The sequence below is a fragment of the Cyprinus carpio genome, chromosome B9 (assembly GCF_018340385.1).
Source record: "Cyprinus carpio isolate SPL01 chromosome B9, ASM1834038v1, whole genome shotgun sequence".
Classification (NCBI taxonomy): domain Eukaryota; kingdom Metazoa; phylum Chordata; class Actinopteri; order Cypriniformes; family Cyprinidae; genus Cyprinus; species Cyprinus carpio.
The window spans coordinates 16,874,647-16,898,471 of NC_056605.1; the positions used below are offsets into that span (position 1 = coordinate 16,874,647).

Genomic DNA, 23,825 nt, shown 5'->3' on the forward strand with positions numbered 1-23,825 from the left:
GAAAATGCCACCAAACTCATCAGAAAGCACCTCATATTGCATCAGGACAATGACCCAAAACACACTGCCAGTTCAGTCAAGGAGTTTATCAGTGTAAAGAAATGTACAGGCAGTCTTAGATTGCCCAAATCAATCTTCAGATTTAAATCAGATTGAACATGAATTTCACCATCTGAAGAGGAGACTAACACCCCAAAACAAGCAACAATTGGAACTGGCTGCATTAAAGGCATGGGAAAAGCATTTCGAAGGATGAGACCAAGACTCTGGTGATGTCTGTGGGTCGCAGACTCACTGCTCTGATTACGCGCAAGGGATCTGCAAGAAAATAATAGCTTTTAATCTTTTACATCTGCTTTAAGTTCATCTGTCCCAATACTTATGCTCACATCAGACAGTGGGATGAACTCTAAGAGTGCTGTCCTTTTTATTGGTAAAACATTTAACAGCTAATAATAAAATGTGACATTCTGTAGTTTTGTCTCATATTCATCTTTTAATCATATTTGCAAATGTCTTGACTCCACAGCAAACAGAGCAATTTTGTCTTTACTTATGGAGGGCATTTTATATATATATTTATATATATATATATATATATATATATATATATATATATATATATAATATTATTGATCCATATCCATTAAGTTACAAACAACTGGAAAAATCATTTCTGAATATTGTTGTGGACAATGGGGGACCCTGGTGCCAGTTTTAGTGCCGATCTGGAACTATTCCACACAATTTAAACAGAAAATGTGGTGTCGAATTGGCCCCAAAAATCTGCTGGTCTTAAACCAGAAACTGTTAACGTCAGAGTTCAGGGCAGGATAATGTGCTCAGCAAGTTTAGCTTTAAAAAACAACAACAACTTAATCTGGCTTCTGCACAGCACCATTTAATTGGCAAAAGGATAACAGTGTAACGAAAGAGAGAAGAAAGCGAGACTGGAAAATGTGCATGAAACTGATCTAAACTAGCCTGGGTGGAGTAAAACCTCCTGATCCTCAATGTGCTTGAAATCCAGCTTTCAGTACAAACACACTTCTGACAGACCATGAAAAGATCAATCTTGAACACACTCACTTTGATATAGTTGACGAATGGTGAGCTGAGGGTAGAGTCTCGATAGCTTAGATGCTCCTTGAGAGATTCCGATGAACTTCTGTCTCCTACAGGACACACACACACACACACACACATAAAATTACTAAATTATTACACTATGCTAAAGAGTTTTTCACTGACACTAAATGTAAATCAAACCTGCTTTCAATTACCTACTAATGTAAGTGTTACACAGTTTTTGCTTTAAAGACAATACAAAAACAACACTGACATTATGCCATAACTGCTGTAGATAACCTTAATTTGAACCCTGGAACATTCCTCTAACTGAAAACAAACAGAAACCTAAAGAAGTAGTGTTCTTCTAGAATGGACTGCACACATGTACACATTCATTCACACATGTCGAGTAAATCTTATTGAAAGCTTAAAGTCTAAAGGACCCTCCTATCAGCTTAGCAGTGACACTCTCTCTAAAGTACAGCACACACACACACACAGACACACTTTTACTTTCTTCCTGCAATGTTCTCGGTTTTCATCTCCTCCTCCCTTAATTCTCCTTATGTGCTGACACTGACTTCCCAGCCAGTATCCACACTTCCTGTCCAGGACCTTCCCTTGGGCTTAAGCTGGGTCTCACACACTCTCGGTATCGCTCTACTGTTGTGTCAGCCTAGTAAGAGGATGTTTGTCTCTACAGGCTTTTAATATCCTGTCCACACATGTGAGGGCATGTTTGCGCGTGTGAGCAGCACCTGTCAGAGCGCTGATGTGTTCACTGGAGTCGTCTTTGCTCAAGCCCTCCTCCTCTGTGATGTTGGTCATGGGCACATTCAAGCTGAGACTGTCTTCATCTGATGGCTAGAACACAAAAACACACCACCATCTAAAACACCACCTAGACAAACACTAAAACATACAATATACACTGTTTAAAATTTGTATAGGTTAGATAATTAAAGTAATTGTGCTAGAAATGTTATTGTATATTTTTAGAAGGATTCTATATGGAATATTTTTACCTATATATTCATGCAATGTCCGAACTGTTAGAACTCTTGTGAACACGCATTCACAGCAGCAGGCACCTGAGGCATCATCTTCTTCTTCTGCTTTATGGCGGATCGCCGACTTATAATTGCATTACCGCCACCATTCTCACAAAAGGACCATTGACACTCTATCTACAATCTCAATTAGGAGTGTCAATGGTCCACTTGAGAGATAGGTGGCGGTAATGCAATTATAAGTCTGCGATCTGCCATAAAGCAACAAGAAGAAGATGATGCAGGCTGCTGTGAAGTGCATTCACAAGAGTACTAACAGTTCGGACATTGCGTGAATCAGAGGTAAAAAAAAAAAAACGATATAAATACTGTTCAGTTTCTTGCACAGACCGATCATTTTGTGTCTTACACATCAATGTATCGTCACGAGCCACAGGGTTTAATTTGGATTTGTCTGTGCATGTTTTTTTTACATGTTTTTTACTCTCATAGATTCTGTTACCATTGCCATGCATTGTATGACTGAGAGACTGCAACGTCTGAAGTTAAAAATAATAATTTGTGTTCTACTGAAGGAACAAAGTCACCTACATCTTGAATGCCCTGGGGGTAAGCAGATAAACATCAAATTTTCATTTTTGGGTGAACTATCCCTTTAAAAGAAGCAAAAACATAAACCAGCTCGTATAATGCCACAATTAGGTAAAAGTTAGCAGAGTACTGAAAAAACTGTGGTGGGAATACTGGGAAAATTCCAAAAAGAAAAGTAAAAATGTGATGATGAGATCTATGTTTGATACTGTAAAAAAATATGAGCTGCAAGTGTGATTGTTGGAGGTTCTGCAAGCATTCTCATCTTAGTTGTCTTGAGCAATAAAGTCTGCTTTTTGGCATCTGGAACTTCCTGACTTGAGAGATTCTTTGTGAAAAAGAGAGAAGACGACATTGTCTACCAAATATCTCACTGAAAAAATAGAATAGTACACTCTATCATTAATGGGTTACTCCACCGTAAAATGAAAATTTTGTCATTACTCTTACCAAAAAGTAGTATACTTCAAGTTTATTTTATTAAGTATACTTAAGTAAAGTTTAAGTATATTTTTAAGTATACTTTATGTAGCAAGTATACAAATATCAGTGTTCCCGTAGTATACTTGTAAGTGTACTCTTTCAATACTCCTTGGGACTAAATTGGCCCACTTTCTATAAAAGTATACTTTTAAGTATACTTTAAGTATAACAGTAGCAAACTTTGAGTACACAACTAGTTTGCCTCTATATTTGTAGTTTGTCCTGCAATTATACTAAAAGTGAACTTATAGGTAAACTGATTACTAATTAAATACTTTGTACACTTTGAAGTATAGTCTCAGTAAACTACTAGTTTAGTAGTTTTATACTGCACGTATACTCATAAGTTTTCTTTAAGTGAACTTTACATCATACTTTAAGTATACTACTATGTCCCTGTTAATTTCTGCCTTAAAATAATTTTTTATAGTCTTAATTTGACATTTATTTACATATTTAACGTATCATTTACAGCTTAAAAATATTTGATATGCATTTATATTTGAAATTTCTATTGATGCATATTGATGTTCTATTATTATTATTATATTTACTAATAATTTAGCACAGTGAGAAGCAACCTTTAAGCTACATTTTATAATTAATTTTTTTTTATTATAAAATTAATATAAAAATAGTTTTGTCATTATTACTACTATTGTATGTACGAGGTTTAGCCGTTCGTCCACACACAAACGTAGCACCAGGTCACTGAAACCGAACATTTTTGAAAACGCCTGCCAGGGTGAAAATTTTCAAAAACTCCGGTTGCAGTGTTATCGTGTAGACAGCGAAACCAGCGTTTTTGGCATGTGACATTGGAGTCAGCGCTGTTATCTCCGCCTACTGCAAGCTTTTTCAGGCTTCTGATTGGCCAACATGGCTTTATGGTTGAGATTATATTGCAACCTGTTGGCTTGGCATGCTCTTAACAGTGCATCATAGCATGCGTTTGTGTTTTCATGTGGACGTTTTTTTTTTTTTTAAAACGGAAGAAGGAAAAACTCTGTTTATAAAAATACCTGTGTATGTGTGGACATGGCCTTAACTAAGCACGTCACAATAAATTTCCAGCGTCAAGTAATTTATCTGTTCTCACAGAGCGGCAAACTCCCGCACTGCGCGCGCACCTTCCCAGAAAGGACGAGGCTCCTGCAATTCATCGACTGGCTGCAAAAGGGAGTCAGTCCCATAGACTCCCCATGTTAAACTGCACAACTTTACAGCAGAAAAAAAACATGTTTAAGACAACTGTGAGGGGGTGAATTTTTTTTTTTATAACTCCGTTTAAATTATAAGAAGCCTTAAAGTTCTGCATAATTAAGGGCGTGGCCACTTGAGTGACAGGTGGATTGCCGCTGCTGACACTGCTGTCAAGCTAGGATGGGCGGGGCTTCAGCAACCAGCTCCCACCTTTTTGCCCATTTTGGATTATCCGGGAGTGACACACGGTGATGTGCTGCCAAGATGGCGACAGCCTGTTCCGCCCACTTTGTGCTTCAAATAAGCTCTTCAGAAATCTGCGGGTGACGTCACGGACACTACGTCCATGTTTTTATACAGTCTATGGTTCACACAGAAAATGTTCTGCAACACGGTGCAATAACAGCCAATCAGAGCATAGTTAATGTTTAACATACAGTTATTTTGAGCAGGATTTTGGACCAATGTGAATTCACTATGGGCGGGGCTACCCAGTATAACTCTAACTATACTGTCCCATCCCAATGTTAGGACCATAGACTGTATTACAACTACATCTGATGTAACTGTAACACTGTATGCTACCGTACATGATAACTGACACCAGATATCAGACCTTTGTCCCTAAAGCATATGATCTCAATCCTGCTACAGTTTTATTGCAGCCCAGCCATAAGCAAACTTACATGTGTCTTTAATAATGCTATAGCTTTAAATTTGCAACACTGATGAAAACACTATATAGCAAATACATGAAATTAGACATGCAAATATCCAAAGCACACAGACCAGATGGTCAGGCTCTTCTATTGTACTCAAATCGGCACACACACACACGCACAGACACACAGACACACACACACACACACACACACACACACAGACTGACCTCTGTAGCAGAAAGGCGTTTGTCTCCATTGTCACTGCCCACCCCAGAGTCACTGTCAAGTTTTTTGTGCTGATCAATGTCCTCAGTGCTGAGACAGAAGGAAGAGAGTGATTAGAAGTTAACAAGGGTCGCATAGGACAGAGAAGAGCGAGAGAAGCAGCCTATGTCTCTCATATGAGGAAGAGAAATACAATTTCCAGTCTCTCTCTCTCTCTCTCTCTCAGAAGAGTGACCCCCTGCAGTCTATTAAAAGGATTCTCCTGAGATAAGGATGATAATGACAGGCAACACACGACCTGGATTTTTTTTGAGATTCCACACTGTAATCTACATTCAGATCTTTTTATACACCCATTAAGAGGTGCACAAGTTGGTTAAAAAAAATTATATATCTTCTATTTTGACAAATATTCATATTATATAAAGATTTAATATAGCATATGGCTGCTGCTTTAATATCAAGACTAAAAGAATAAAAGGACACTGGTTTTGACTTTGGATTCAAATCTCTTTTTAGTCCACTTCTTGCTTTGAGGAAAACAGTGCACTTTAACTTTTGTATTTATAATAACTATAAACTATATATATATACATACACACATACATATATACATATATATACATACATACATACACACACACACACACACACACACACACATATACATATATATATATATATATATATATATATACACACACACACCTTTTTGATTAAAAATCACCATATCACAATTTAATTAATTCAAACAATTTAATTCAGTCTACCTGATACTACTTTATTATCATGAGGACTGACCTCCCATTCGTGGGCCGTGTCAAGCTGAGGCGGTCTGTGACAGGAAGGTACAGGGCATCCACCATCTTGTCACTACGACATGCCTCCATGGTGAGGTATTTAAATATATGAATCTTGCCCTTCATGCATATCTGAAAGCAGCAAAAATAATGTCAGAAGCAGTTGAAGAACTGAAGAATACATTGTGTGTGAGTGTGTGTGTGTGTTACCTGTGCAGGAGGACTCTGAAGTGGATTGTTCTCCAGCTGTAGTGATTGGAGCTGGGTCATTTTTCGATAACAGACAGGAATAGTAGAAACCTTATTACAGGAGAAATCAAACTTGACCAGGGGTAAATCTGCCAAATCTAAAACACACAAACAGAGAATTATTAAGCATTAGAGAATTAAGTGAATACATTTCACAACAAGGGGGCAGAGAGGGCTGCCAAAATATAACAACAACAACAGGGAAACAGTAAAACACGTACACAACAGCTCTTGAAAAGCAAAGAGGAGACACTCAGCATTGGGAAGGCCAAAACTAAAATATTTACATCAGTCTTAAATCAAGAAAAAAACATATCAGCTACATAAAAATAGATTTCTTATTTCAAAAAGGGTGCTTGTTGGATTTCAACAGTCATTTATAAATGTCATTTACTGGTCCTGGTAACTAAAAGACAGAAATGAATCAAAGTTAAAAATCTAAATTATCAGCAGATCTCTCAGGCAATCTATATTAATGCTTCAGCTCCGTGAGGTCATTTTGGCACAGTGTGCTTGGAGAGACTGTTTTTCTTAACCTGCCAGCATAATTTAGCTGAATAATTAGTTGAGCTGCAAAATCTCTGCTACAGACTTTTTTTTTTCTTTTTTTTTTGCCAAGGTATGCTGTTGGTATAACTCCAGTTACAGGTTTCAGACAATGCTTGGCTAACAAAATCACTTAGCACTAAGAACACTAAACGTTTTCTCACTGTTATTTAAAGGAACACACCTTATTGCTTTTACTCAGAACAACTTACCAGAGTGTTGTGTTAATGTTAGTTTATAAGTTTCTATAAGTAAGGGTTTTATTTGTCTTTGTTACAATATGTATCGCCAGACACACACACACACACACACACTCACCCTCTGGAAGGACACAGAGAAGGTTTCGGTGCACATTGAGTTCCCTCAGAGCTTTGAGTTGGCCAGTGTGGCGTGGAAGAGCTGTGATTTCATTACAGCTTACATCCTGATGGGAAAAAGATAGAGGAGGAGTTTAGAGTTACATGTTTACCTTCTTCTCAAACACAAGCTTCTGCACAAACCTTTCATTACACTCACTCTAACTAAGTGCTTGTTGTACTATATTATATGACATCCCACATGGCATAAACCTACAGAACCTGGTCTGTTCTCATTTACAGTTACAAAAAAGGAACAGGAGACAAAAGACAGGCAGAAGAACTACCAGAGAAAAACTGGAAAGAGAGAAAAGTAGTACATTCAATATAAGCAGATATGAGCCAAGTCGAGAAAGGATGAGTCAACATGGTAATATATACTGATAAAACACAGAGCAAGTATCACAAACATCTCATTCATACGCAGACATCAGAGGTACAGCACACATGCTCACACTTACCAGCTCCATGAGATTGGTGAGCTGGCCAATGCTTTCTGGAAGTGCGTTGAGTTTGTTATTGCTGGCGTTGAGCACTCGCAGAGGAAGACCACACACACACGCTGGCAGCACTGACAGCTGGTTCCGGCTACAGCACCGCAACGTTTAAACAAAACATGTTACAGCATCTGTCTTAATGCTACTCCTCAAGCAGAAGCATGTATCTGGAAAACTTCATTCTGATTGGTCAATCACAGCATTTATTCGAAAAATAGAGACATAAAGTTAAACGAGTTGGTGAACATTATACTGTACATACAGAGGACTTATCAACAATGATATCATTAATTATCATATGAAATGATATATGATATCTGATAAGATATCAATAACGACAAATTTAATTTATTTGTATAAAACTGGAAGCATGCATTACATACATTACTTAATGTCATATTTTTGTTGTTTTTCATTTTATTTAGTCTCTTTCTTTCTTTCTTTCTTTCTTTCTTTAATGCATTTGTGCTGTAACCACAATCTTTAGATTTGTCTTTGATGATTACCTTTATGAGGGCATTTCTTACAGTATTTTGTTTCTACTTTATTTCTGTATACTTTTAAATTCAATGTCCTGTTGTTTCTTTTTGTTTGGGTGTTGAAGTTTATACCTTATCTAAATAATTACAATTTCCAAATTACTGTTATATTATTATAATATGTAACAGTAAAATATAAAAAATATAAACAGAGTATACACACATATACATTCTCCCCTAAAACGTATATAAAAATAATATAATTAAATCGTTACACAACAGTTCAATTGTGGCACTGAAGACTGATAAAAGACTGATATTCAAATATAAATAATAAATAATCTGTTTTCCTTGGTCATGTGTGTGCCTTAGCGTTCCTGATACACTTCATCATTTCTGTCTATATGACAAGAAACAGGAAAAAGACTGACTTCAGGGAGTTGTTCATGAGTTCATTAGAAGTAATAGCTAGACAAACTTTGCCTGTTGTGACTACAGGATTAAAGACAAATACACAGTTGATCAACTGTCTGTGTGTGTGTGCTGAACTAGAAGAAAAACATATAAATCTGTGTGCAAGTCAGTCTCTTTTCTCTTTCTTTTGGCACTTTCATATTCTAATGATCTTTCATCCATTTTTTATGATCTCACTTGGTTTTTCTGCTTGATTTTCCATCTCCAGTTTATGTTCACTCTTCTCAACCATTAAGAGCTTAGTGCTTCATTAACTTCTTACAAAACAAATTCCATCGCTAATTAACTCAGTGTGAATATCAGGCCTTCTGCAGGAGTCATTTGGCTGGAGGGAGGGTCTGTGTGTGTGTGTGTGTGTGTGTGTGTGTGTGTGGATGCATTAACATTTAACAGAAGCAGTAAGGACATTGTGTGTTATATGTGCGCTTTGATTTTCCTCTTGGACTGTATATGCATCTAAAAGCTAAATATGTAACAATACCATTCAGTTATTTTAATTACCATAAATATTAAACAACACATCTTTAGGGTCTGGTGGACCCTAGTTATATGGGGCTCCTTTGAGATTGATTAATCAACTCATTCAAACTAGTTGATTTTAAAAATAGGCACTCTCTTTCACACAGTCTCATTCAAAACACATATGCAAATAAAATATTTTAATACCACAATAGGTCAGGTCTGCTGATGCACAAACACGCAATCCTATATGGTGCTTGGAAAAGAATATTAGCATAATAATTCCAGTACCGTTCAAAAGTTTAGGGACAGAATTTTTTTTTTAATGTTTCTGAAAGTATCTCATGCTCATCAAAGCTGCATTTATTTGATTAAAAATACAATAAAACCAGTTACATTCTAAAATAACTGTTTCCTATTTTAATATTATCATATTTTATATATATATATATATATATATATATATATATATATATATATATATATATATATATATATATATATATATATATATATATATATATATATATATAATTATTCCTGTGATGGCAAAGCATCATTTTCAGCAACCATTACTCCAGTCTTCAAAGTCGCATGATCCTTCGAAAATCATTCTAATGTGCTGATTTGCTGCTCAAAAAACATTTATTATTATCAATGCTTAAAACAGCTGTGCTGCTTGATATTTAACAGGATTATTTGATGAATAGAAAGGTCAAGAGAATGGCATTTATTTGGAATACATATCTTTTGTAGGATTATACATGCAATTTATAAATTTTGATTATTTTAATGCATCCTTATTAATATCTTAAAAAACACTGACTACATTTTGCAACTGTAGTATAGAATAACTTGCAATATATATTCCTATTGTCTATCCTGTTTTCAAATACAGTATGTGAAACAATGCACAATATGCACTTCAATTAATTGCATTTCAAACACTAATATGTGAAAATTCTTGACACAATCTATATGTTTAATGAATTCATTTTATTTTAATTTATGTTGGACACTTCACTGAGTAAGTGATGTTTTATTTTTCACCTATTTTTCACATTTTTGTCAGTATACTAAAATATTAAGTAATCAGGGAGATTGTAAACATTGCAGAGGTTTAATCACAGTTCATTTATCAAGGCCTTACTGCAGTGCATTGTAGCACATAGTGTGCTCTGGTTTTAAACTGTATAATATGGCAAATGTAAAGCATACCTTGGGTAATACACACAGGAAATTAACAGTATACATACTGCTCACTGCAGAAATATTAGTAGTATGCTAGTAGTAGAATACTATTCTAGGCATACTAACACATTCTGACAGTTTCCCACAATATTATGTCAATGCATTATGAGCCTAGAGACACTGTGAATGTGTGTATATGTGTTAGTGTGATGCTCACCTGATGTTTAAGCAGGTCAGGGACTGAAGGCTGATGATGGTATCAGGAATGCTTTTGATGCAGTTGTGATAAAGGTTCAGCATTTCCAGAGAGACCAGATGACACACCTCTGACGGGATGTCCATCAAGCGATTCTTCGACAGATCTGAGAGAGAAAGAGTTCTGTTAAAGCTATGCTTTAAAAAATTGGTTAGAGCATTTATTACACAACTAGCATGACTATACATTACACTCAATGCTACATTTGTTGTTGTAGTACCCTAACTAAACACAAGGAGGTGCTTTCACAACTACAGATATCAATGCAGCGAACATTAGCAAAAACATCTGCGAGTGTGTGAAGGAGGGGATCCAAAGGTTAAGTTCCCTTCCTGCACACCCACCCACACACACACACACACACGCACACACACACCTCATTTCAAAAGCCATAATTGGTAGTGCCCGAGCGCAGTTAGTATTTCATGTGCCTAAACATGATGTCATTGTTTAAATGATGACATTTAACAAATGTGTGTGAGGGTTTAACCACCAGACCGTTTCATCAAAGTGATCGGTGTTTTGCTGATGTTTCAAGCCATGTTTTTAGATCAAATTCATAGTAATATTAATGACACTGTGCAGCAGGTGACTTTATTGTGAGAGTATGTGACTTAACTTACTACTCTCTCCCTGTATACATTATGTATGATACAACAAATGACAACTGTACCACTGACCTATACCACCGTGTCACTATGCATTAGTGTTTCCACGGAAACCATGCACACAGCCCTATGAGAGACTGCATGAGTGCTAATAGCAAAAGACAGTCTAAAAGACACACACATAGTAGTATTCATGCATTAAACAAGCCTGTCAAGAATGAGGCACCCATACTACACTTCAGTATACATACAGTAGTCAAAACACACCCAATTTTCTGAGACAGGACCTGGATAAACAGTCCTACAAAATATTACCCCTAATAAGCAGTTCAGAGGTACAAAAAACATAATACGCAAACCATAACGCACTAAGTAAAAGTAAAAATAAAAACTGGAGATGTATTAAATTTCATCCATACCAGGGATGCACTGATGACGAAATTCTGGCGATAGTGATAAGCTAAAAATTTCTATTGCACAAAATGATGTTATGTTACAATATTATCCCTTGTTAAAAAGAAGTGCACTTTAGCATGCTTTTAAACAATTTTATGTTTAATGAATGTACTGACAAACATTTATGGTAAACTACAATAAAATTGTATGTCATATCTATTTAAAATTGTACATCATGTATTTAAATACACATTGTAATTTCCATATATTAAATATAATAAATGTATAATATAAAATATAATCTAAATGTAATATCAATATACTACAAGTACACAAAATAAGTTTAATTGTTTTAAGCGCAAAAAAATTATTAAACCATTGATTTAAAATGTACTTAAAATGTAATTTGAAAAAAAAAAAGTTCCATTATTATAATGTGCACTTTCATAATGTATACTTATGTGTGTTAAAAACTCTCTTCAAGTACACTTAAATAGCCTTTCATTTTATTAATGTTCTGTTTTTTTAGCTTTTACTTTTAAGATAGCACACTTCTTTTCACAAAGGCCTAACTAGTCTACACAACAACAACAACAAAAAAAGTGTATTTATAACATTATACTTTAAAGCAGAAGAGATTAATAAATATTTCTTTTTGATACAATATCTAATATCCAATGAAAAAAAAAATGCTGATGTCAATTAATATGACGCAGTCACAGATATATCATGTATAGGGATATGCCGGTATCAAATTTTTCTGTTGCGATTAATTGCTCTATTATCACGTTACTGAAATTTGTTTCAAAAAAGTGGTCATAATAACGGAATAACAGGTTTAATAACTTTACAAAAATTAGAGTCCAAAAGAACTATAAAGACCCATAGGTATCACTTTACAATAAGATCTCATTAGTTAACCATTAACATTCACAATGTTGCTCAAGCAATAGCTACATTTGCTACAGAAGTTATTAATCTTTGTTAAAAAATACAAGTGTTAGTTCATGTTAGCTCCTTAAATAATACAGTTGCAACTTTCGCTTTTAACAATGTGTTATTAAATATCGGAATACCTAAGATTAATGAATGTTCAGAAGAATTTTTCATTGGCAGTTTATGTTAACTAATGAATTAATTAATGTTAACTAATGAAGCCCTAATGTAAAGTGTGAATTAACAATAAAGAATCAAAACACTTTCAAACAATTATCAAGGGCATGTTGTAGTCCAGATTAAAATGAACAAAAATAAGTTTGAAAATAAATAGCCTATTAAGTCTAAATACTTAAGTATTTGGCGCTGTGATGAACATCATAGTGAATACACAAATCTGAATGGCTATTTAAAATTATTTAAACATGTTTTAGAAAGTAGTGCAGCTTCTTTATTTATGGGGTTTCCAGGGTAAGGGCTGCATTTTCTGCAGTTTAGCGCCATCTGCTGTCAGAGAGTGAATGTGCTTTCATCACACGTTCCCTCGTGTGCTTCTCATGCGTGCTTGTTTACATCAGAGCACACGCTCTTTCAAGCAGCACACAGCGGTGTTGTGCATTTTGACCAGTTGATGGGAATAGTATTCTTAAAATGCATTCCAAAATCTGAATAATTTGTCATATATAATTATTCACAGTATTTAGAAGTGCCCACAATAACAATATCGTGCATATTCATTACCGTGATATATAGCATTACCGAATACTACACATGTCTAATCATGTATGTCTAATCTATACCCTAATCTAAGCAAATGTAGAGTAGATTCTGAATTTCCTTATGCCAGGACATGTTTGGATACTGACAAATCGCATAGGTTAAAAAACATATGGCCAAAGTGGTACTGATTTCATTTTAAGTGCTGAAAACAGAAAAAGCTCTTCACCTCAAAACCAGAGTGAACATGGCAGATGACCTAGATCTAGTATCTTCAGTGTGTGAAAAGCTCACATGATGGAGGCAACCATTATGAGCAAAGGATAATCACCAGTGCTTAATATTAAACAGAGCAGAAGTTTACTATAAGGAAAATATGCTTGGACAACTTATTAAGTTATGTGTGCCATCACAAAGCCCCGTTTCCTCACCCCAATCTCAGCTTTATGGGGATCAAAACACAAAGGGATGAATAATCATTTAGGCCTGTAGGTCAAATCTACAGCTTGTGCAGATAAGCCTATAAGACCAACAAAACAACAAAATGAGGTTTGTAAAGCTCTACTGAACAACATTATATTAAACACACATACTGCAGGCAAGAGTGTCCAACCAATATGGACAGTCAGGTACAGCCAAGAAAGAGAGACAGCAGATAAAACACAGACCCGGAAACACAAGAAAACATGCCTGCATGATGTGCTGCAGGAGTACAACAGAGTAGAACAAAAGTCAGAACCTTTTCACAGACGCCTGATGATCTTAGTCACACAGACGTCGCTCTAACTGTCTCTCGTCTGCGATCTGTCTCTGTCTAAACGGTCTCTCCGTCTTGCTGAGCTGTAACAGCGGTCTGTGTTGAGGCAGTTTGTTCTGTTCAGAGCACAAGATGGGCATCGAGATGGCACAGATGGCATGGATTATCAGACTAACCCCTGACGAAAAGCACACACACAGTCCTATGAAAACACCTCTTTCTGTAAGTGTGTGTGTATACACATACTGGAGGTTTAAAGATAAAATGTTAGTAGACACATGAGATAGAGAACAGGAGGGAAGGACAGAAGAGAATGAGGCGGAATGTGAGCTCTGTAAACACACGGGCTGTCAAGGGAGCGCTGTGATGTAAGAGGATTCTGGGAAATGTAGGTCTGTAAAGGCAGCCTGTACTGCAACAGCACTGAACTATGATAACCAAGAAGGGTTAGTAAAGGAGTCATTTAAAATATAAACTCAACCTTTCAAGGTTCAACAAAAAGGATCATCCAGTTAAAATGTTTAATTATCGTCAAAAAAGTGTAACGTTGTTGTGAATTGTGCTGATTTAAACACATGACTAAATCATAATCTATTATATCTATTAGCCTGATTTTACATTACTGATTTTGTTAATAATTTTCAACCTGATTCTAACAAAAAGACTCAAGTCTATCACAACTTCAACAACCTTATCTACGTTAGCTATAAATTTCATTATATAAATTTCAACATTATGTGTATATATATATATATATTATATATATATATATATATATATATATATATATATATATATATATATATATATATATATATATATATATATATATACACACTATATATATATACATACATAACATAAAAAATCCTAAACAACAAAGCAAAATCAACATCCCCAAATGACAGCAGAAGCTGATAAGCAGACACAGACATACTTCTGACTGGGTGAGTGGAGTTTTCATTAAGTTAATTACACCTCACATTCCTTTATTTGAGCTTTAATTGCTCATTCTTTCACTCAAACACTCTTGCCCTGTCCTCAAAGTGTCTCTGAAGTGGGAAAAGGGCATAGAAACGCAGTCTGTCATTATGTTGCTCTGGGTGTGGCCTCATCCTGCGGCTTACAGCTGGAATAATCAGCTGAGCGTGTGTTTGTGTGTGTGTGTGTGTGTGTGTGTGTGTGTGTGTGTGTGTGTGTGTGTGTGTGCATTTATTTACAGTATATAATCAAACAGATGGTTCCGACTTAGATTTATACCAAGTGGGCACAACAGTTAAATGCAGGTACAAGTGGAGTGCTGCATTTGTACTTGTGCGTTTCTGCAACTCAGCATTCCTCAGTGTGCCCACTCTCAGCGTGACATTGAGTGTGTAAGTGTGCTCTCTGAGTTCTGTTGAATAAGCAAACTGTTCCTCTCTGACAGACAGCAGCACCCCGATTCACCCTGCATGAGTGGAGTGACTGTGTGTTTATGGATGGTACCAAATCTCATTTTTCTAACTTTACAGCTCATTAGTGAAGTCTGATGTAATGGTAGGCTTTGTGAGGAAAAAAAAAAAAACATCAACGCTCAAATTTGAACTTTGAACAAGCAGGCAATCCAGACAGCACTGCTTTCATTCATACATTCTGATCATCACGGATTTGGAGAGAAAATCTCTGTAAATACCAAAAATAACAAAATATTGACAATTTCAACAAATATTTAAGAGCCCTATGTATTTTTAGGTTTATTAGGGAATCATGGTGATAACAGAAAGGCTAACAAAACAAAAATTTGTCTGATTTATTTTTATTTTTACAATAAATTTTGTCAAATGCTGTGCATCTGACAGGCTGATTGATATCAAAGTCCCTTTCAAGGAAAGTCTGTTCACTTGGCGGACATATTTGAGAAGCCTCCCACAGCTCACAGCTACAAGACCAAATCCTATCTAAATGAATGGAGAAAACCTGAAATACATTTCTGTTTGATTTGTTTCAGGAATTTGGAATTTAAAATTGAAACTTCCATAACTCACACTTAATTTTCATGATCAATGCATCACTGCACTCTACACCCTGAGCAGAATGGGCTGATTTATTCTACCATAAGACTTGTGACCTGATTAGCAAGCTCAGTCCGTCTGTCCCCACCAAACATACATACATGTATGTATATATCTTCCAGCAATTACAGTGGCATGCGACATTTGAACCCCTTGCAGAATCTGTGAAAATGTGAATAATTTTAACTAAATAAGAGAGATCATACAAATCCTTTATTTTATTTAGTACTGTCCTGAGTAAGATATTTTACATAAAATATGTTTACAAATAGTCCACAAGACAAAAAAATTATTAAAATAACCCCCTTCTTCAAAGGTTTGCAAACCCTTGTTTCTTATGCTTACCTGGAGGATCCACGACTGTTTTTTTGTTTTGTGAATCGTGATGGTTGTTCATGAGTCTCTTGTTTGTTCTGAACAGTTGAACGGAGCACTGTTCTTCAGAAAAATCCTCCCTGTCCTGCAGATTCTTCAGTATTCCAGCATTTATTGCATAGTTGAACCCTTTCCAGCAGTGACTGTATGATTTTGAGATCCATCTTTTCACACTGAGGACAACTGAGGGACTCAAACACAACTATTAAAAAAGGAGATACAGTTTCCAGAAGGAAACACGATGCATTAAGAGCCGGGGATGTGAAAACTTTTTGAATTTGAAGATCAAGGTAAATTGTACTTAATTTGTCTTCTGAGAACCTTAAAAGAATCTTCTGTTGCTTCCGAAGGGCAGTACTAAATGGAAAAAAATTATATTTCAACAAAATAAGAAAAATCTGGACATCTTCATCCTGTTCAAAAGTTTTCACCCCCCTGGCTCTTAATGCATCGGGTTTTCTCCTTCTGGAGCATCAGTGAATGTTTGAACCTTTTTTAATAGTTGTGTTTGAGTCTCTCAGTTGTCCTCAGTGTGAAAATATGGATCTCAAAATCATTCAGTCACTGCTGGAAAGGGTTCAAATATTTAAAGGACAGGGAGGATTTTTCTGAAGAACAGTGCTCAGTTTAACTGTTCAGAACAAACAAGAGACTCATGCACAATCATCACAAAACAAAAAAAACAGTCACAGATCATCCGGGTAACCACACACAGTATTAAGAACCAATGGTTCCCAAACTTTTGACGGGGGTTATTTTAATAATTTCAGCCATTTTCTTTTTGTCTTGTGGACTATATGTTAACATATTTTATGTAAAATATCTTACTCAGGACAGTACTAAAACAGAATAACATGCATTTTGTATAATCTCTCTTATTTTGTTTAAATTATTCACATTTTCACAGATTCTGCAAGGGGTTCCCAAACTTTTGCATGCCACTGTATACAAGCAAATGTATAGCAAGGCCATATACATATTCAAAGAGTAACTCAAAGATCCAGAGAATGATCTATTGATGAAATACTACAAGCATATGACCATCAATAGTACACACACACACACTTTGACCCTCTTTTTGGTGTCTGGGTGGAGCTCTGATAAAGTGAGTGTCTCAGAGTGTATGTAGGGCAGATGAATCTGGGTAATATCACAGTTTCAAGGACACAAACCGCTGGTGTCTGTACATACTACCTTATATTAAACTGGATCACTGATCAAAACAGGTCACCATTCACCAGGTAAATACAATGTGGATCTTATAAGAGATATATTTACTTACAATACATACCTGTACCAGGGAATCTACGGGGTTTTTAAAATCAAATTGAAGGCTTTTAAGATCTTCTTTAAGAGCTGCACAAATAAAATGAATACAAAAAATGTGAGGAAGAGCAATGTCTATGGTAACATCCTTAACGGTAAAATGACTGTAATAAGAATTTAAACAACTTTACAGTTCAGCTTTTGGAAATAAATAAATAAATATAAAATAATATATTTATATAGAATGACGCCTCACATTCTAGCCTTTAAACCATTTTTTAAGAATCGGGATAAGTCAAATTTCTTATGATTATATTTTCAAATATATGATTATATGTGACATGATACATATGATCTAAACATAATGAGCTGTGCTTATTAGAATGGGAAATTTTTTTTAAGGTAAATAATGTCATAATTCATCAACAGTGGATAATTAGCAATCAGCAATCGCTTGGTGTTAATCTGTGAACTGCTCTAAAACCATGAGCCTGTAGCACACACAGCAGCATCATGTATATAGTTTTCAAACATGCAGTGCTCCCATTAATTGCCTCACATTAACCTTTTAAAGTTTAATATTCAATCACATTATGCCATATCATGGTTCCTGGTGATGATTTTTATGACTTTTATATGATATTAGGACTTTTCTTATACAATTTAAGATATTTAAGACTTTCTATGGCATTAAATTTGATAAAACTAAATTGAAGGCTTTTTTAACTCTTTAAGGACCTGCAGGGACCCTATGTTCAAAAGCTTAGCAAAGATGTATTAAATTGATCAAAAGTGTCAATTAAGATATTAAAAATGTTACAAAAATCTATTTTAAATAAATGCTGTTATTTTGAACATTCTATTCATCTAAGACTGTATTCCACAAAAATATTAATACATCTATTTGTATTCCACAAAAAAATATTAAGCATAACTGTTTTCAACATTTTATATAAAAATAATAATAATAATAATAATAATAATAATAATAATATTTTATATAATAATTAAAGTTTCTGAAGGATCTTGTGACACTGAAGACTGGAGCAATGGCTGCTGACAATTCAGCTTTGTCATCATATAAAATACATTTTAACATAAAATAGAAACAGTTATTTTAAATTCTAATAGTATTATTGTTTGCAATGTATTTTTAATCAAATAAATGCAGGCTAAAAATCTTACAGAATCTTTCCAAAACATTTGAACAGTAGTGTAGTTCTAGGTGGTAGGAAGTTGTTAACTGGCCCAGGTAAAAAAAAAAAAGCAATTACATTAAAATACTGCTTTACATATTTTGATGTAACTTATGGAGTTTAGTCTACAATATTGGTTTAAAACAAAAGACCAGGGTGTGATAATGAACCACACTGATTGATGATGGTGTTGATTTTCTCTCTGACCTTTGTCAGATGCCCCTGATTTCATTTGTGTATCTTTCTAACTGTATAGCAGCATAACACACAGGTTTGTTCTGTAAGACAGAGGCAGGATGTTGTCTCCTCCCTGGCTCATTGTATGATAACATGTGCAGAAAAGGCCATTTCCTCCTGGCGAAACGTGGGAAACACACACATTTACACACCCCTTCCCAAACATATGAAAACCTGTTCGGGTACTGCCTGCCCAGAAATCTCACAATACTTTATTTGTTCGTTTAATTTATCCTAATATTCTTTACTTTAACATGCTTTATAACTAAGCAATATATGGAGAGTCTAAGTTACATTTTGTGCCAATTACTCAAGCAGGTTGACAAAGATACACACAAAGTGGCATTTCATAACATGACCTGCACTTCAGTCACTTCCGACAGAACTACAGACTATTTACCAGAAAAAAAATTTACAATGACCTGTTTATTAAAAACCACTGGTGAAAATGCTTCTACTTGATACAAAATATTTAATTACAAACTGCTTCACTGAGAAATGAGCATGAAGTTCTGAATTTTGTATTTGTTTTTCACTCTTTTGCTTTGTGCGACAATTGCTTGTTTTTATTTTTTTCAAAATCTTAAACTTTATTGTGTTCTCGTTAACATTTCTTTAGATTTTATCATGAAATCAATTTTTAGCAAGAAGTATATTTAATATTTTATATTTAATATACATTTATTTGTATTTAGTATTATAGATATACTTTATATTTAGTAAAAAAAAATATTAGTTATTTTGTTTTCCAAGACAATGCGCACACACATAAAACAGATACAAACAGAATATCTTCAGAATTACTAAAAGATACTGAGAAATAACTGAGAAATTCTACAGTGCCGAATATCAGTAAACAATCTTACAAGGCAACTCATAACTGACAAATCAGACAAATGTTTTTAGTTCAAATTAAAAGATTTTTTTTCACTGGGACGCTAGTGAGTGACAGCTAGATCCTAACCGTGCATTCACACCGCCGCCATCGAGAGCTTCAAAGCGACGAGACTTGGCCGCTGAGAGCGTCGAGGAGAGTTGAAATCCGGTTAACTTCATGGTAATCAGCTATGACGCAGTTCGGCGGCAACGAATCGGAACGTAGAAGTCCACCGCTTGAGAGGATTTTAGAGAATGCAGATCTGTAAACGTTGGTTCCGACCACATTAGTAACCAAGCAAAATGGAGAAGAGGTTGATTTTGCTGTGGCGGGTTTCCCATTAATCTACAACGTGTCTCTGTTTGCGTACAGGGACATAAATAAATAAAAATGATGCGTGGACCAATGTGTCTGAGATTGTTGGTGTTCCTGGTGAGTTGCTGATGTGCATTGATGTTATAGGAAAAATAATCTAATGATATCATTAATAATAGTATTATAGTCCCAGTTCACTTTTAAACCTTTAACTAAATTTTCCTGATTATGCTTACATTAAGTAATGTTTATACCTGATTATACTTACTTAAGTAACATTTTCAGTGCAGGACTTTTACTTGTATCAGAGTATTTTTTCAGTGTGGTATTAGTGCTTTACACATTATTAGGTAAAGGATCTTAATACTTCGTCCACAATAGGCATGGGCCGATTACCGGTTTCAAGGTATACCGCGATTTGAAAATGTCACGGTTTCAAAACCACAAATATTTTCCATTATACCGTTCCTGCGGTATGCGCTGTTTTCCATGTCTCCTCAGAGACCGAAAGAGTAGGAATCCCTCAGGCTGAGTGCAGTGTAGAGAGTAACACTCACCCCTCCTCCTTCTGTTGGTGCGGGTGAGCGGTCAGTCACGTGTGTGTAGAATGGCCCGGGTACACTTCACATTTAGCGTTCCTTTCCGTCTCACGCACAGCCGTGTCCACACAGCTTTCAAAAGTATACTTAACCGCAGATGAGCGCGGACGGATGAATCCACATGGACAGTACCAACGGTGCGCGGACGGCAGAAATATACTTTCACCTTCACGCAATCGGCAACCGGCCATGTTTTGCCTTATTGCAACTCTCTGTTCTGGACTTGCACAAACTGCGTTGCAATGTAATCATTTTCCAAAATGTCCTTTATGTGAAAATATGAAGTCTTGTTAGCGGCCGTTAACACAGGCCAGAGACGCTGAAGACGGACGCACAGAGGAAAAATACTGTAGCAGGCAGATCTCTCACTGTTCATGATGCACAAATTATTGGAAGAAAATCCTCAATACTGATTTGGGGGTTTATATAAATGTGTTTCTGAGGGGAGCTGACTGTCTTCCCGAAAGTTTATGTGGTATAATTTCACAAAGCTTGTCAGAACATTCTGTTTTTGCTTCAAAATGGGTTATTAAATCAAATTATGTGCATGATTTTTATTATATAACTAAATGATATGAAATGATATAAATTATATGTATATGAATTATATAACAATAATGAAATAACTGTAATTACAGATTTAGGTTAAATAAAGATGTCAGTCTTTATTTTTTTCTTTTAGGAAACAAATCAAAGAAAAAATAAACTAATTCTACTGTTTCTAATATTCTGTATGTTGCTCAAAAACAAAATATACTGTGTCCAGGGTCAATTTTTTTATTATTATAATTTTTTGTTTTACCCAATCATTTAAAAATAACACATTTCAGAGCTGTAACAACAATACCGTGATACCGTGAAACTGTGATGTTTTTGCTTAAGGTTATCATACCGCCAAAAACCCATGCCTAGTCCACAACAATATTTAATGAGGTTAACTTATAATGTTACCTTCCTTGTGGTCAGTCTGCACAAGAGCAACAAGCTTGTTTGCTTTTTGACCACTTTAAATACAAGATAAGCATTCAATCAGCGTCAGAGCGTCCACAAATCTTTCTACAGCGTTGTTGGCATCGCGGGCAGACCGATTTTTGACGCTCTCGACGGCGGCGGTGTGTACGCATAGTAAGAAAACTGAGATGAGCAAAAGCACATTTCAACATGTTGTGACAAGCCACTCAAGTGCATTTCCTTAAGAAAATGTTCTCCTAAAGCATCTTACATATTTATCTCCGTACATATTTTGTCACTGGTCATCTGCTTTTCAGACAATGCATTTTTCCCAAAAGTTTAAGGACTGTCACACAGCACCAAATTTGACAGCAATCACGTCCATTCAGAACATCATGCAATGCTGTGACACTCTTACAAACCCAAGGAAACAAGGCGTAGGTTGGAAAGCCCTACAACATTACTGAGCCAAAACCCTTCAGGACACACATGCCCCCATTAAGTCACACACACACACACACACACACACACACACACACACACCAGCACTTTTTAGCAATCTTCATCAAACCCTAAAGTGGCCTCAACAGTGTCCGAACAGTAATTATTTAGTTTGTAATACTTAACAATAGATTCATTTTGTTACATTAGCTAATGCATTATGAACTGTATTTGTAACATAATTTATTCTAGGTAAATGTTTAATGTTTATCATTCACATGTAATAATAATTTAAGTGGAAATCTTAACATATTGATAATATATTTAGATATGAACATTAACCAAGATCAATAAAGCTGTATTTTATATTATCAGTTCATAATACTTTAAGGGAAAAATTTAAAATTCTGTCACCGTTTACTAACTCTCAAGTTGTTTCAAACCAGAATGAGTTCCTCTCTTCTGTTGAACACAAAAGAAGATATTGTGGGACCAATTCTCACTACTAAGTGGTTGCTTATTAGCATGCCTATTGTTAACATATTAGCTGTTAATTAGCACATATTCTGCATGAACTTATTAAACACCCCTAATCCTAGCCAATACCTAAACTTAACAACTACCTTATTATTAACTATAAATCATCTACTAAATATTGTAGAAACTTAATTTTCTGTAAGTTACTTTGCAATGATTTGTATCGTAGAAAGCGCTATACAAATAAACTTGAATTTAATTGAAATAAGCAGCAAATTACGAGTTTATTAGGTCATATTAATAGTTTGTTAATAGCGAGAATTGGACCTTAAAACAAAGTGATGTTTTATATATAACTTTTATATGAACAAAAACAAGGACTGTTATAAATTAATATAAAATTGTTAATTCTCATTCTGTATGTTTTTTAATAAAAATAATAGTAACTGAGGGGAAAAAAGAAATAAGATTTCAGTTTTTGAAGAATACCCTACGGAACAACAAGTTGCTATAGATTCTTACATGTAATAACGTTAATGTAACATTAATATAAACACTAACACCCCAAAGAGCTTTTCTGGCAAATGCATTTCTCATTTCTTCCTTGCCTTGTTTTCGGGTTATCAGTGAATGCCTGGGCTTTGTAATGGGTGGCGTGCTGTTGCCATGGAGCATTAGCAAACACTCTGAAAGGTGTTGATGTAATGCATCTTTAATGCATAATGTTTATCAAAAGTGGTGTTGCCCAGAGATAAGACGCACTCCTACACACACCCAATATTTGAAGGCTGGAGTATTTGTGTGTACATGTGTGTGGGTGTTATCCCATGATTCTTTTAACTACGCATTAAACACCCCTGCATCCACCCACCCAAGCACTCCAAGTACCACAGAAAAAGGAAGCTGAACGTGAGATGAAGACCATCTCAACAGTCTATACTACAATCCTATTAGCAGTTGTCGCACTGAAATTAAACCCTGACCATCAACAAAAACAAAACTTGGCTCAGAGAGCATGTCATAGAAAGGAATTTGTGCATGGCCATATTTATGAAAATGCTGTCATGAGGAAGA

The 23,825-nt window shown here is 35.3% G+C and overlaps 1 protein-coding gene across 4 annotated transcripts in view; it reads right to left on the reverse strand.

Moving 5' to 3' along the window:
- Nucleotides 1-23,825, reverse strand: part of LOC109095827 (leucine-rich repeat and calponin homology domain-containing protein 1-like) — a 47,574-nt gene that overhangs the window by 19,567 nt on the left and 4,182 nt on the right. For all 4 annotated transcript variants that reach the window (XM_042731188.1, XM_042731187.1, XM_042731189.1 and 1 more), the window contains exons 2-9: nt 10,514-10,658; nt 7,658-7,784; nt 7,159-7,264; nt 6,256-6,392; nt 6,047-6,177; nt 5,248-5,335; nt 1,830-1,935; nt 1,090-1,175 (exon numbers count right to left, since the gene is read on the reverse strand). In XM_042731188.1, coding sequence (XP_042587122.1) covers nt 1,090-1,175; nt 1,830-1,935; nt 5,248-5,335; nt 6,047-6,177; nt 6,256-6,392; nt 7,159-7,264; nt 7,658-7,784; nt 10,514-10,658 — 926 coding nt within the window. The remainder of the gene's footprint in view (nt 1-1,089; nt 1,176-1,829; nt 1,936-5,247; nt 5,336-6,046; nt 6,178-6,255; nt 6,393-7,158; nt 7,265-7,657; nt 7,785-10,513; nt 10,659-23,825) is intronic.